This window comes from Pocillopora damicornis, chromosome 12 (assembly GCF_964200805.1).
Source record: "Pocillopora damicornis chromosome 12, jaPocDami1.2, whole genome shotgun sequence".
Classification (NCBI taxonomy): Eukaryota; Metazoa; Cnidaria; class Anthozoa; order Scleractinia; family Pocilloporidae; genus Pocillopora; species Pocillopora damicornis.
In genome coordinates this window covers 9,128,347-9,143,845 of record NC_142681.1, presented here as the reverse complement: position 1 = coordinate 9,143,845, position 15,499 = coordinate 9,128,347, and the positions used below count along the sequence as shown (strand labels likewise).

Sequence of the window (15,499 nt, the reverse complement as noted above, 5' to 3'; positions counted from 1 at the left end):
GAATTGCGCGCATGCGCAAGAGCGAGTTATAGGTACGATGTGGGGAATGGCATTCGCTCGCTCGCTCGCTCGCTCGCTCGCTCGATTGGTCGATTCCTGTAAACTTTTTTTAGATTTTAGGCTTTTGAGAGCATTTGATAGTTTTTGGCGAGCAATAAAAAGACGAAATGGTGACCTTTGTTGCTAAGAATAGTGGTGGGGTGAAAAAGAAGCCAATTATAATCTTTAAAGAGTTTTTTTTTTACGTTTTAGTTTCAACAAGCGGCGCCAGCGACTGGCAGGCATGCAAGGATTCACACTGAAATAACAGAACAACCTTCATTTTTCATAAAATTGTAATTTACAATCCTTGAACTTGAAAACAATCCGAAGATTCATTGAAAATATCACTTACTGCGAAGTGCTCGGAGTTCACAGATGTTCAAAAGCTTTTTCTGTTATAGCGTGAGATTGAGGACAAAATTGATCATTACGTTTCGTCGCGTGTGTTTTTCCTGTGTGAAGCAACGAAAGATGCCGGCGACTGACGAAATAACAAGTTAACACGAAAATCAAATAACACCTAAACAAACAGTTTTAGCTACCGATTTTCAGTGAATTTTTAAAGAACAATTTTCTTTTAAGTTTCAAGACAATTTGAAGATTCAACATTCATACAACGTACTAAAATGCGAAAGTTACACACCACAAAATTGGTAAATAGGCCTGAAATGAAATTCTATCTTGTTATTGATTACACGTTGCCTAGCACGTGACTTAAATCTACCCAGGCGGAGATCCAAAATGACGGTGGCAGGCTTAGCTTAGTTATATCACTCAAAACTCGTTCCCGTTTGTCTCTTTTGATAAAGAGGGAATCGTTAATGTTTTCATTAAGACAGAATTGCCTTGATTTTCTAATTTACAACGAAAGACAGTAAATCTCACTTTTCACCCACATTTACTTCCAACCTTTTCTCTTAAACCAGAAACAAAAATGATAGACGTTTAAAACACATGACATCATCCACCTTGTCAAATGTAATAGCATGATCATTTCAATGGTAATGCCTTCTTATCCCAACGTTACTTTGTTTCTTTGCTACATTAGCGAACACTGAACTACTGCTCGTACTCTAGATATGACAATCAACCACAAAATTCCCTAACCCAGATAACATTAAACATAATCTAAAAAATCATGTGTCAATTCACGAGTTTGCTCACAGAGCACTTTGATTTTCTTAGCCACGTGTGCTCCTCTTAATCAACTGTCATTCTACTGCTCGCCCCAATCCCTTGAGAAATACCTCTACCATTTAAGGTTTCTTCAAACCTTCGCGGGTGGACCCTCGCGGGTGCCTTTTAGAGTGCGCGCGCTGTTTTACGGGTAACTAACATAAACTATAAATCAATGGAAATGTTATTGAATGGAAAATTCGATGAAATTATTATCTATTGTGATTTTTATTTTGAGAAGGAAGCCGATAAATTTAAGATAAACGAGACTTATCATATGTTGAAGTTTGATGGTAATTCTGATATCCTATGATAAAATCCTATTTCGTCTTCATTCGGTACAAAAGGATGCCATGAGAAGCTTGGACGCTATCGACATTGCTGATCTTAGCCGTATGCAGGACGGGTGTCAGATAAGAACTTCGTAATGGGCCTTGCTCACCATAGAGTCTCTGTGGGTCAGTGGTAGAGCATCGGAATATCGGAGCGTGGAATCCGAAGATCTGAGGTTCGATTCCTCATTAGGACTCAGAATTTGTTCTTTGTCTCACGCACGAGACAAACGAAAAACCTCTTTCTCTATTTCTTTATCGAGCTCAAAACTACTTACCATCTTTCTTATTCTATTTACAAAACTGTAATTGCACCACGAAAAGGTCGAGTGTGTTCAGGATATTCCTTTAAACCTGAACAACACAGAGACAGACTGGGTTCCTTAAGGTATGATCAGGGTTCATCAGGAGAAACCCTAATTAACTGTCTCTGGTGAATTTTGAGATTTTCATTGCTTTTGTTTACCCCCTTTCACAAAATGAACTTTATAGAAGGAGTTTTTGTCACAAGACCTGCCAGGGGATTGGGTTGGTGGCATGACGCGCTTAAATAAGGTGCAAAAACTGTGAATTTCTTCGGAGGCCGAAAACTCGTATTTTTACGCGAGTTATCTCCTGGTACATTTGTTGGATTTTCATGAAAATTGGCCAGAATGTTCTTCAGATATTAGTTGTGGTCAGGCCCTGGGCCGGATGACTTTGACCTTTACGGAAATGCTGTGGTCAGGCCCTGGGCACGACGACTTTGATCTTTTCGGATGTACCGTTGCACTTATGTCCTCTCATTGCAGATATGTCCTCTGACGTAATGTGATAGAGTGGCCAATCATATCCTGTGATCTATCGAGCGACACGCGGCTTGGGACTGGTTAAGAGACTCCGTTGTAGTTATGTCTTCAAGCAGCAGAGGGGCATTTTGTTGCGCATGTCCGGTAAAATTTAGTTTGATACGAGAAACCGCTGGTATGCGCCTGCGTCGGTTTCCCTCTCGAGAATCACGAAAGAAAATAAGCAGTAAAATACGTCGGAAAAAACAATGGTTCGAGTATTTGAGACAACCTTTCTTCTCATTTTTTCTTCTGTAACGTAGATGGAAGCGGCAAATCCTTGAAATTATTGTGGGATGTGTGGAAGGAAGTTATTTTCAGAATGCAAAAGATTGTTCGAGTCTTGTCTCGTGATTGTCTGGGCGATCGATGAAGATGATGTTATTTTTGAAGGATGCAAGTGGCCCGTCGAAGAGTACAAAAGAATTGGATAGTATACTTTTATCGTGTCATTGCTATCTCAAGTTATCGGTGATCATTTGAAGTACTCGCCTTTCTGTAAGCGTTTTTTAGAGCTTCAACTGTACTGCTAGTACAGTGTACCTCCAATTTTGGCAAAAATGTAAAGTTTTCAGAGATTTATGTTTTGTTTCAAAAGTTTTTTTTTGACATAAATCACAACCGGCAGGGCCGATTACCAAAATAAAAAAGGTCAATGTCGAGTAAAGAAAAGTAAGACAATGCTAATGCTAGAGATATGGTAGCTCCATCTGGTTAGAAATGGAGGAATAATTATGAATTTTATCAGAGTAAGATAAAGTCTTTTCAATCATTAGTCTCGGAAATATCAACAGATATGATCGATGATGTGGGGAAATTGTGAAAGAAAACAAGTACTACTTTGGGCTTCCAGTTGTAAGATGAATAGTTAAATAAATCAATTATTACCCAGTGAAAATCACTATCATTTATCATTTCAACTGCACAAAAAAATCATATACACTCTTTGCAACCTTATTCTCCAACCTATTAAATTACAAGAGTTGTGTGACAATTTGATGGTCTGAAAAGACTCTTACACATGCTAAACAACAAAGAACCAGTAAGGCTGATATTTAACAGTGAGGGTAAAAAAAAAAAAAAAAGCCTTTTCTTTTCAGGAATAAGACTTAGTGAGGTCAGATTAAACTAATGTGAAGAGGTTTGTTAATCTCTTTATGAAAATTGATGCTTTACATCTATCAGATTTTAGAGAAATGAGACCTAAGTCAAAAGGGGACTTTGATATTGCATATTCTGCAGTAATGGGCATCAGCTTGGATGCCTATTTGCAGAAATTAATAGTTTTCAAGCCAGGGGTTTGGCTGTGCTAATTTTAAGGCAGAAAATCATAAATCAGTCGCTTAAGAAACTTTTAGCTCTGCCTGGAAGCTCAAACACTGTTATGGAACAGGACAATATTTCACCTGATCACTCCTCATATTGTTTTCCCATGAAATTTGGACAAAACTTTCAAAAAACTTTACTGGTAATTTTATAGTTGCAAAAAAAGGTATAGACACAAGTTGCATATAGCATAAGCTAGTTGAGGCAAGTTGTGTGGAGAGAACAAAAGATTGATAATTTATACCAGTAGTAAGCTTCTGGTACTAATGACATTCTCTTGAATGCCAGCTTGCCACAGCAAATGTCACACCTATCCTTTCTGTCAATAGTACTGACCATTTGTAGTGGGGTCACTTCACATCTCCCTAAACAGCAGAGAACACAATAGTTAATTCCAATCATCAGTCTCAATTAAGAAATAAAAATCGAAGGATCAAGACTTATCTGGCAAAGAGAAATACAAGTCAAACTGGTTTGAAGACATTTTAACCCGAAATTCGTTTTCAAATATGACAGAAATACTGTAGTTCACATTCTAAAGAAAGAGAGTTCCAGCCCCTTGAGTAATTATTCATTTATTTTATCGCTCACCTCATGTTTTAAGAACCAGAGAAAGTTAGATAATTTTAATCTGCGAGTTTTATAGTACACTTCGACTCAAAATTCATTTCGTATGGCAGAAGTATTCTACTGAAATAAACATGACAGAATGAAGCTGACGCCATCCGTTTCGAATAACACATGAACATGAAGAAAACGGCACCAGTTTAAACTCATGAGACAAAGCCCACGGATTTTTTTGAGGTAAATGAACTGGTTAGACCGAAGGCTAAATAAATAAACAATGAACTGACAGTGGTGAGAGATTTGGGGGCCATGTGATAAAACAAGTTCTACCGAAGTTTATCCTCTAGTTAGCCCTTTAAGCCCAAAAGGGCAATCAGAAAAATTCTCACCAAAACACAGCAAAAAAATTAGATAAAACCGCAGATGATCAAGGCAAGACTATAAACGTTGTTAAGACGCATGCCTACCTACCAAGTACAACAGACTTGGAGAGCAAAATGGCCAAAGACAGTTGTGAGCCATGACTTTGAAAATCCACCTCAACCTCCCAAAAACGAATTCGCCGAAGGTTATAGAAAGAGCAACTCAATCCTGAAGCTGGAACATTTTTTTAAGCCTTGCATCCAATGGGACAACAAAGAGAAAGAGGATAGGATGTTATTTGAAGTGATTTGAAGCTTGGGGGCCACCTCGAACTTAACGTAATTTTATTTCAAAGTTGAAGTAAAACAAGATCAAATTGTAAACTACCTTCTATTATCGTAACGAATATCTCACGATCGCCTCCACACATCACTTCGTGATTTATAGAAGTAAGACATCAACATCTTAAGACTAACCTTCAAGGTTTGTAGTCTCATGTGCACATCTTGATCGTCAGCAAATCAAATCTCAAACTTCAAGTTTTCGACTTTTTTTCGCGTTTTGTTCGCACTTTGATCATTAAAATATCCTCATCCGAAGAGCCAGCAAACTCCACAAGTATCCACAGAGTTAGAAATGGTAGTAAACTTGTCATACTCTTCCATCCCTCTCCAAAAAATATCACAGAAAGGTGTCGATCGCTCAGTTGAAAACCCGCAGAAGCGCGCTGAGAATATCAAAATGGCGCCGAACGCGCCGAACAAATTTTCTTGGCGCATGCGCAACAAAATGCCCCTCTGGCAAAAGTACTTATTCGAGGGGGTCGGGATAAGTGGAAAATTTGACCAGTATTTTCCGGTAACTGATCTCAGGAAAACATGCTGTTCGCATGATCACTGCGAACCGGATCATTGGCCTCTCACATTATTTTCTTTGAAGTTCTATCGTTCCTTCGTTGGCGCCGTGTGATCGCATCGTTGTTATAGCCTAAACGTGGAAGAATAACTCGCTACGTAAATAACAAAGCGACTTTCGACCAAAAGATGCGTTATTGTTCACGCTTTATTTGCAGTCTTGCTTTATTTACTGTCTTCATTGTTCGACTTGCGACTCCATTGACAACATTTTACACACAAGCTAAGACAAAAGCACAATGTGGCGTCATATCACAATTGTTTTATTTTGTTTAATAGCTGAAGATCATAGATTATGGTTCGTCGGCATGAAATTATATATTTTTGACGCTTCGCTGATCTGCTGGAGGTGAGATCGACTGAGAGGTCAAAGTTGTGATAATTTGTCTGCGTCGCGTCACGAAGTCTTCCTTGAATCACAGAAGTTTGGCCTTTGGTTGTTTATTTTAAATATTGTAGGTTTTTGCTGTATCGCACTAAGCCCTCCGTAAAAATTTGAAGTAGTAGATTGTGATGTGATTTTATTGCGGTCCCGCTGATTTTAGCTGTTCTTTTTTTAGTACTGTTTCTAGATCATTGTTGGATTTATTGCACGTTTGGGTGGATTTGTCATAATTTACCCCGTTTATGACAAATTCACACAATGATCCAATCGAAAATCGGGGTAAAGTTGGCTATGGCAAGTCAGTAGGATATATTCCACCTAAAGAATGAATTTCACAGAATTTACCCCGTTTTTCTAGAATTCGCTGATCAAATGGAAAATCTGAGTAAAGATGGCATATGGGAACTTAGCGTGTTGGCCACTTGCGGATGAATTCGTAGAATTTATCCCGTTTTTCTAGAATTCGTTGAAAAAAAATGGAAAATCGGGTTAAAGATTGGATATGGTAACTTGGGATCCTTTTTATTTGGAGGATGAATTCTCAGATTTTACCCCGTTTTTTGCCAAATTCACTGAAAAAAAATGGAAATTCGGGGTAAAGATAGCATATGGGAACTTCGAGTATTATTCACTTGTAACATGAATGCTCAGAATTTACCCCGTTTTTCTCGAATTCACTGATCAAATGGTAAATCGGGGTAAATCGGTTAGCCACTTGCCGATGAATTCGCAGAATTAATCCCGTTTCTCTAGAATTCATTGAAAAAAAATGGAGAATCGGGTTGAAGATTGAATATGGCAACTTGGGATCTATTCAATTTGGATGATGCATTCTTAGATTTTACCCTGTTTTTCTAGAATTTGTTGAAAAAAATGGAAAATCGGGGTAAATATTTTTTTTTAAAATCTGACTGTCACAATATTTTTATTTATTTTTCATAAATTTTTTAATTTATTTTTTAATACAAAAACAACTATATTACTTTAATTACAGCTATATTACTTATATCACGGCTACAGAAAATAACTTACAGTACAGTTACATCTATAGCTTACGTTTTTTGTTTTTTACAAATACGTACGTTACAGTGCAATACAATATTTAAAACAATACTTGTTGAAGAGCGACTAAACAAATAACTATATATTAAAAGAAAAGAAAAGAAAAAAAAAAGCGTTTACAGCCAGAGTGCACTACTCACAATTTATAGAAAAGAAGGTAGTTTAAAACAAAACAAAAAAGTGCAGGAAAAAAGGATACAAACATCAAATTATATGTAAACAGAATTAAAGAAAACACTAAGTTAATGCGTGTTGTGCTTGTTTTAAGCATGGTTTTTCTTATAATAATGATTTATGCATTATAATGTGAGAAGAAGAGCGGGAAGTTTTTATTTCCGGAGAGATGTTGCGCATTCTTCATATCCATACAAAATATCTAGTGACCACAAAAAGGAAGTTTAGTTTCTTGTTTTTGTGTGGCTTAAGCCCTAGTACTATAAATGGCGATAGATTGAAAATTTCTGCGAAAGGTTCTCCAAGGTTAATTATCCATTGTTTAAGACCTTGCCAGAAACGGTTGGATATATCACAAGTCCAAAATAGGTGGATGAGAGTATCTTTCTCACTTTTACAAAAAGTGCACTGCTCATTGTCCCTAAGGTTTACCTTGGTAAGAAAAGTGTTGGTGGCTAGTCTTCTGTGCAGTAGCTTAAATTGAAAAACAATCAATTTTGTGATTTTTTTGCACAGAAAAGGAGTTCTGTAAACTGCCATCCAGTCGACATTATCTGGTGTTTCGAGCATGCATTCTGTTGCTCGTCAGAATTTTATATGTTAGTCTTTTTGGTTTTGTCGTCTTTAGGAAGGTGTCGAAGGTAGTTTCGTATGCAGTATTACAGCTGTTGAAGTTAGCTTCATTGCTTTTTTGTAAGGCCTTAACAGCTGATGAGATGCCTTGAAAAGTAAGGAAGTTTGTTTTAGTGTCGTAAAGCTCTTTAAAATCAGAGAAAGATAGGAAACTATTCGCATCATTCATCAAATGGCCCACTGTTTTAACTCCCTTTACAGACCATGAACGATAGTATACAGGTTTGTTACCGACACGTATAAGAGAGTTATGCCATAGACTTTGCGCCTTTAGCTGATCAATGGAGGAGAAATTAGTTTCAAGTGAGATTTCTGACCAGATGTGGAGTATTACTGAAGTAAAGGCCTTTGCAGTTTTTATAGTTTTTAACAGATCTTGTTTATTAAGGTTGGTACGAAAAAATTCGACACCACCTAGATTTTGTAATTCATAGTCAAACAAAAGTTTCCATTTTCCTTGATTTTCCGGATCTAGATATTTTTTTACCCAACTTGATTTAAGAGCTTTGTTGAAAATTTTGATATCAATCATCCTTAACCCTCCGTTCTCGTAGTCGTTGATCATTATGTTGTGCTTTACCTTGTCTCCCTTGCCATCCCATACAAAATTGAAGAATACATTACTTATTTCTGTTAGAGCGCTGTGGTTGGACGGCAGAGGGGACAGGATGTAAACCAGTTGAGAGGCAATAAGGCTTTCTAAAACTGTAATTTTTCCTAATAAGGTTAAACGGCGCAGTTTCCAGCAGCTTAAGCTGTTTCTGATTTTGGTTAGTTTTTCGTTGTAATTAGCTTCTATAGTGGTTTTGGGGTTAGTGGAGAGCCATACGCCTAGAGCCTTAACCTTATCTTTTACCTATTTAAAATCTTTGTCGGGTCTGAGATGTGTTTCGTTTCGAATATTCGCACGGATCCACAAAGCTTCAGTTTTCTTGCTATTTAATCGGAGACCAGAAATCTCGCTGAAAAAGTCTAATATTTGTAAGGAGGTTGTTAGAGAGGCGGGCGATCGATCTAAAATAAGGGTAGTATCATCCGCGTATTGACTGATTTTTACTTCTTCTTCGTTTATTTTTATGCCCTTAATGTTTTTATTTTGCCGTATTGTTTCGGCTAGTATTTCTACACAGAGAATAAAGAGATACGGAGAGAGAGGGCAGCCTTGCCTTACCCCCCTTTCAAGTTTGAAGAAGTTGCTAGACCAACCGTTGTTAAGAATGCAGCTTTCTGTGTTATGGTAAAAGAGCTTCCAGTTGATAGCAGATTGCCAAAAATTGTAACACTGTAAAGTTTTTGGAAGAAAAGACCATTCTACCGTGTCGAAGGCCTTTTCAAAGTCGAGAAAAAGTAGAAGTCCTGGAATGAATCACAAATCGGGGTAAAGATAGCGTATGGGTACTTCGGCTATTATCCACTTGTAGTAAGAATTATCAGAATTTACCTCGTTTTTCTAAAATTCACCTATCAAATGGAAAATCGGGGTGAATATGGCTTATGGGAACTGAGGGTATTAGCCACTTGGGGGACGAATTCTTAAAATTCATACCGTTTTTCTGGAATTCATTGAAAAAAAAATGGAAAATCGGGTTAAAGATTGGATTTGGCACCCTAGGATCAATTCCATTGAAGGAAGAATTCTCAGAATTTACCCCGCTTTTCTAGAATTCACTAAGAACATAAACTTCTTTTAAAATTTGTAATTTTTTCTATCTTTCATTTTTAACTAAGACTAGCGAGCCGCACAAAGAAACACTTTTTGTAGTTGTAAGCTTCTCGTTTATTTCGGACGCGTTTCGTCTCTAATTGAGACTTCATTGGGGAATAACTACAATTAAAGAGGAAGAATATATTTTATAGCATGTTGTTGTGCCTAAGTTTTGAATTTCTATGGACGTTAATAATAACTGAAAGCGGGTGTTATAAAAAAAACTCCTAATTACAATTAAGTTATTGCGTATCGCTTTATTTTGGGGGGGGGGGGGGGGGGGGCTAACGATTAGCGCTAATCGTAGAATTTCACCGCTGAAAAAAGTCATGGAAAATAGGGGTAAAGATGGCATATGGGAACTTAGGGTATTATTCAGTTGTAGCGTGAATTCTCAGAATATACCCCGTTTTTCTAGAATTTACTGAAAAAAAAAATGGAAAATCGGGTAAAGATAGGATATGCCAAGTCAGTAGGATAAACATGATAAATTCCAATTGGTGGAAGCATTTTCATAATGTGCCCCGTTTTTCTATAATTCATCCAAAAAAAAATGGAAAATCGGGGTAAAGTAGATTAGATGTGGCAGGTCAATAGAATATATTCCACTTGGAGGATGAGTTACTAGAATTCACCCCGTTTTTCTATAATTCCTTGAAAAAAAAATTGCAAAACCAGAGTAAAGATGGCATAAGGGAACTACGGGAATTATCCGCTATTAGCATAAATTCAGAGTTTACCCCGTTTTTGTATAATTAATTCATTAAAAAAAAGGAAAATCAGGGAAGATTTGACAAGACAACGTACAGGTTGCATTCCACTTGCGGGATGAACTCTAAGAATTTACCCTTGTTCTCTAGAATTCACTAAAAAAAATGGAAAATCGGAGCAAAGATGGCATTTGGGAAGTTGTAGCATGGATTCTCAGAGTTTACCCTCTTTTTCTTGAATTAATTCATTAAAAAAGGAAAATCGGGGTCAAGATAAGATATGACAACTTAGGGACCGGTCATTATTTATCGCCTGGGGGGGTCGGAGTATTTTTGTTGTCACATCGGAGCATTTACCTGATCCCCCCGTAGAGTATCTAGTTTTTTAGAGATCCCCCCTTATCGGTAGTGGAAAGTTTCATGATCCCCCCCCCCCCTTTTCTCCCAGCCACCGCCAAATAACTTTTTGAATATGCAAGTGATATTTTAATAGTGGTACTTACGTCTCATGGACCTTGAACCACAACGGTAAATATTTGCTCGTCAAATACGAACTGAATTGTCGAGGAAGTGCCAATCTCAGGCTGTTCATCCAAATCCACGAAAACATAGTCATCGTCGCTCTCTGCCTCTCCACTTTCGGATTCTTCATCCTCGGATTCCACGTCATCTTCATCACTCGACAGTTCTTCTGTTATCACAGTCTCTTTATTCTGTCGGTAATAGTGACATCGAATGGCCTTCACTTTGTCAAGTTTCCGACCCACAGTCGTCAAACCATGCTTGTTGAGATACAGGTCTAGTTCTCTTACCCGCAACTTTTCAACTTTGCCACCCTCGATGAGGTTATCCCATTGAAAGTCCTTGTACGTTCGTTCGGCCTCTTGCCTTCTTCGCTCCTGAGCTGCTCTTGTTCTGATGTCCTTTCGGATCTCAATATCCTTCAAATGATTAACATATGCAATGACGTGCTTCTCTTCCACATTATATTTTGAGCAGAAGCTCTTCATGGTATCCTGATCGTTTCTGATACTGTCAGAATGTTCCTCGTACAGATCTTTAATACATTTTCTTGGAAGGTAATCATCTGGTGTCCTGCCCGTCGATTCCGTCTGATAGATATCCATGAAATGTCCAGGATTGTTTGAATCTGGTACAGGTTGCGGAATTCTTTCCGTTTCTGGACCGACCCATCTATTGTTAGAACACCAGGAACAGAGATTGGAACTTTCTTCTCTTGACTCTTTACAGGCATCACGACAGAATTCCATAAAAAGTTCTCCACGAATATAGTGGTCTTCCATAAACGATTCGATCTTTCGGAAGTATGCTGCACCGGGCGCTTGCTCTTTGTTTCGTTCTGATGCACCCCGATAGTTGTCGAGGTAAACAGAATTGAAAAAGAATAATTCATCAGGGGACTCGCTTACTTAAGGGCAGTGGTGATGTCGCGAAGTGTGAGTCCTCCTTGACCACTGTCAATGAGGCCTTTAATTCAGCATCCGATTTGCTCTCATTTATCGACAACAGACGAAAGAACCTTTATACAGAAGAGCATACCTTAAGGTCGTTTGCAAGTGATGAGCTCAAATATTTCCAGGAAGCTCAAGAGCGAGTGAAGGCCATACACCAAGAGCTGCAGAAAGCCTCCAATGCGCTCACGACCACCCTCATGAGCTTGAAGAGAAAGTTCCCATCTCCCATGGGGAACAACGGCCAATCCCGAAGAAAAAAAGAAAACAAGAGAAAAGTGAAAAAAATCAAGGAGAAAAGGTTGCATCAGCGAGCAGCAATTCTCCTAGAAAAACTTACCTCAAAAGAGGTAGCTAAAGAGGTTTTCGATTCACTCGAAAAGAATACTTACAAATGTGTCTCAAGTATTAATGCAGGATTCACTGCGAGATTTGTCAAGCGTCTCCACCTGGATCCTCTGCTATGGCTTTTGGAAAGAGGCGTGTTTGAAACAGAGCTGGCACGCAATTTGAAAGTGGTAGTGGCCAGAATGAACGAAGAGAATAGCAGTAATGGTGCTGAAAAAGGGTCAAGTTCGGGCGAGGATTCAGATGAATCTGACGAGGAGACTGTGCAAGAGCCAGTGGAGAGGGCTGCCGAAGATTCTGACACGGAAGCGGAACAAGATACAGCCTCACCAAAATAAACACTTTTTTATTTGTTTTCATTCGGCCGCGTATTAAAATAATGAAAGTTAATGATTTTAGATTACGATTCTCTATAAAACAAACTGAAACGTTATGCAACAATTTTGAGCAATTGTAAGTATTCCATTCTCAAAATCTTGATTACCTTTCTAATTTAGATCGTGCCTGAATAAAAACGTGTATGTTAGACTACGATAGTGATTCTTTTTTACAAAATGGAGGGTCTGTAAAAGGGTTTGGGTTTTGTGTCTGGGCTAGAATAGAGTTTATATAATACAAAATACAACTGAACGTGGTCTTGAATATATGGTTGGGGGTTTAGAGTCCCAGCGGCAAATCCTACCAAAGTATTTACAAATGCAATCACCCGGGGTCCCGGCGCGACCTAAAATTCCTTTTTTTTTGGTCTGATCCCCCCCATTATGCTTGTCAATTACGGCTGATCCCCCCTAAAGGTCTTCAAAAAACCATGTGATCCCCCCCTAAATACTCCGACCCCCCCCCCCCCAGGCGATAAATAATGACCGGTCCCTTAGGATATACTCCACTTACGCTATAAATTCTTATAACTTACCCCGTTTTTCTGGAATTCATTGAAATAAAAATAGAAGACCGGGTTGAAGATTGGATATGGAAACTTAAAATGTATTCCACTTACGGGACGAATTCTCAGAATTAACCCCCTTTTTCTGGAATTAATTAGAAAAAAAAAATGGAAAATTAGGGATGTCCCGAGTTATAATTTATTTCAGTTTAAAGATGAATGGACACAATTTAGCCCGTTTTCAGAATTCATTGAAAAATTAATTCGGCACGTTAGAATACATTCTTTTATGAGATGAATTGTTTTTTTAGAATTCTCTGAAAATAACGGAAAATCGGGTAAAGATTACACATAACAAGTTGGGATATGTTTCACTTGTAGGATGAATTGTCCTTTTTTTACCCAATTGTGTACAGAATTCTTGGAAAAAAAGCAAAAAACCGGGACAAAGATTGAATGTGACATGTTAGGATGTATTCCACTTAAAGGATGAATACTCAGATTTTACCCCATTTTTCCAGAATTTACTCAAGAAACGGAAAATCGGGGTGAAGATTGACTATGAAAAGCTATGATGTATCCTACATGTGGGATTAATTGTAAGATTTAACCTTATTTGTCTCTAATAAACGAAAAAAAAAATGGAAAATAAGGGTAAAGATTTGATATGGCAAAATTGGAAACTCGGAGTGAAGGATGGCATATGGGAGCTAAGGGTATTATGAACTCTCAGAGTTTACCCTGTTTTTCTAGAACTAATTCATTAAAACAAAGAAAATTGGGGTAAAGATTTGACATGACAACTAAGGTTATATTCCACTTGCGTGATGAATTGTCAGAACTTATCCCGTTTTTCTAGAATTCATTGAACAAATGGAAAATCAGGGGTAAAGATTGAATATTGCAAGTTATGATATTAACCACTCGAATTGTCGCGATTTACCCCGTTTTTCTAAAGTTAATTGAACAAATCGGGGTAAAGATTGGATATAGAAAAGTTGTGATATTATCTACTTGTAGGATGAATAGTCACAATTAACCACGTGTTTCTAGAGTTGATTGAGAAAATGGAAAATTGGGGTGAAGATTGGATTTGGTATGTTAAGATATATTCTACTCGCTGGATAAATTGTCAGAATTTGTTTCATTTTTTGAGAATTTCCACATTCAATGAAAGCTTACCCTCGGGTGAGGTCAATAATTTTAGCCGGTACACTGTAGAATCCCCTGCACAAAGCCTGGGGATTATTCGACAAATATCACTGAGTCTGAGGAGATTATTTTGCTGGAAAAGAGAATGTAGCCTTCCCTATAATATATCAGTTTATCAGTCTGCAAGTTTTGGTGTTATGTTTTACCACTGTGATGTTCTGATTGTTGAAAAGGGTCTGCATATTCCTCACACCCTTGGAATTTAAGTCAGTTTAGCGTTAAAAATCTTTTCAGGCAATGAGAAATTTCCCCAGAAGTCTCTGTATACACAGATGCATTGCATACATTGACGGCAAACTATTGATTTATCTTCGCGTTATAAGCAAAGTGAACATCTACGAATAGGCCCACGGGTACTATTCACCGTAACAGAACAATTAAAGGGTTTAGTGCATGGTGTCTGTTTACTTGTGGAACCAATGGAGAACTTGACATGACATCAAGAGTCACTTAGTAGGGCGTAACAAAAGAAAAATCTATGTAAGCAAAGGACAAGTTTTAAGTTTCTCTTCCAAATATTTAATGTCTTTCGATCACGTAAAAATAAAAAAAGAAACAATATACATGAAATTTATAATACTGATAAATCACGTGTACGTTTTTAATTAATTGAATATTAGTATTAAAGTATAAAATAAACCTCTTGGCAATGTAAGATAACTGACTAAACTTATTAGTGAAATCTTACATTGTCAAGAGAGGCGTGAAAATGATAATTATTAACTATCACTTCTTTTCCTTGATCTTGATCTTGGTGGGGCACAACCGGGCCGCGTCTCACAAGTCTGTAGTTGTCCTGTCGTAAGCTTGTCGCATGCGAGAAACTCTGACGTACAGTGTAAATAGGCCCTTAAGCATCCGGAGAAAGAGAATCCACAATCTGTGAAAAAGTGTTGGAACACAGTTCTCAAGATAGGACTAACCTCCCCCTCGTACCTTGCGGTGTTAGTGCGGTAAACTAACATGGAGTCTCACTTAGATTGTGTTAGGCAACATTGCAATGGGCAGGAAGCCGGAAGGATTCGAAGTGTTTCAAAGACTTTTGTTAGAGATTGTAGCCCATTAAATGAATGACTGTTTACCACTGATTCATTTCTTTCAAGGATCCTGCAAATCATCTGAAATATCATCAGCGAGGATACCCGAACAACGCTTATACTCGTGGAAATTCAAACGGCTAATGACAACAGCGGACAATGTAATAAACTGAAACTTAGATTGCCGTGCTTTCGTCGATCAAACTCTTTACCGTATTCAACAAAGGATGAGTTTTGAAAAGTTCGCGATTTAACTAGTCAGCTACAATATTATTTTTCTTATTTTAAGAATAAAAGTAATAACCTCTAGAACTAAATTGTTTTCGCAATA

At 37.7% G+C, this 15,499-nt stretch overlaps 1 protein-coding gene and 1 long non-coding RNA gene across 3 annotated transcripts; both read right to left on the bottom strand.

The window, feature by feature from the left end:
• Positions 1-3,815: 3,815 nt before the first annotated feature.
• On the bottom strand, positions 3,816-5,425 carry LOC149036382 (uncharacterized). 2 transcript variants are annotated; one of them, XR_016181560.1, is made up of 3 exons: positions 5,110-5,405; positions 4,742-4,814; positions 3,816-4,068 (listed from the first exon to the last, which is right to left on the bottom strand). It is a non-coding gene; the product is annotated as an uncharacterized LOC149036382 (long non-coding RNA). The 2 variants fall into 2 exon arrangements; XR_016181561.1 differs by lacking the exon at positions 4,742-4,814 and having other exon boundaries at positions 5,110-5,425.
• Positions 5,426-10,707: 5,282 nt separating this feature from the next.
• Positions 10,708-11,915, bottom strand: LOC149036381 (uncharacterized). Its single transcript, XM_089189521.1, has 2 exons — positions 11,777-11,915; positions 10,708-11,576 (listed from the first exon to the last, which is right to left on the bottom strand). The coding sequence occupies exon 2, from the start codon at positions 11,518-11,520 to the stop codon at positions 10,723-10,725; it is 798 nt and encodes a 265-aa protein (XP_089045647.1). The 5' UTR covers positions 11,521-11,576; positions 11,777-11,915; the 3' UTR covers positions 10,708-10,722.
• Positions 11,916-15,499: the final 3,584 nt, after the last annotated feature.

Bases quoted from the DNA above. Each gene is read 5' to 3' on its own strand.
- LOC149036381 (XM_089189521.1), bottom strand. From the start codon at position 11,520: ATGGAAGACCACTATATTCGTGGAGAACTTTTTATGGAATTCTGTCGT.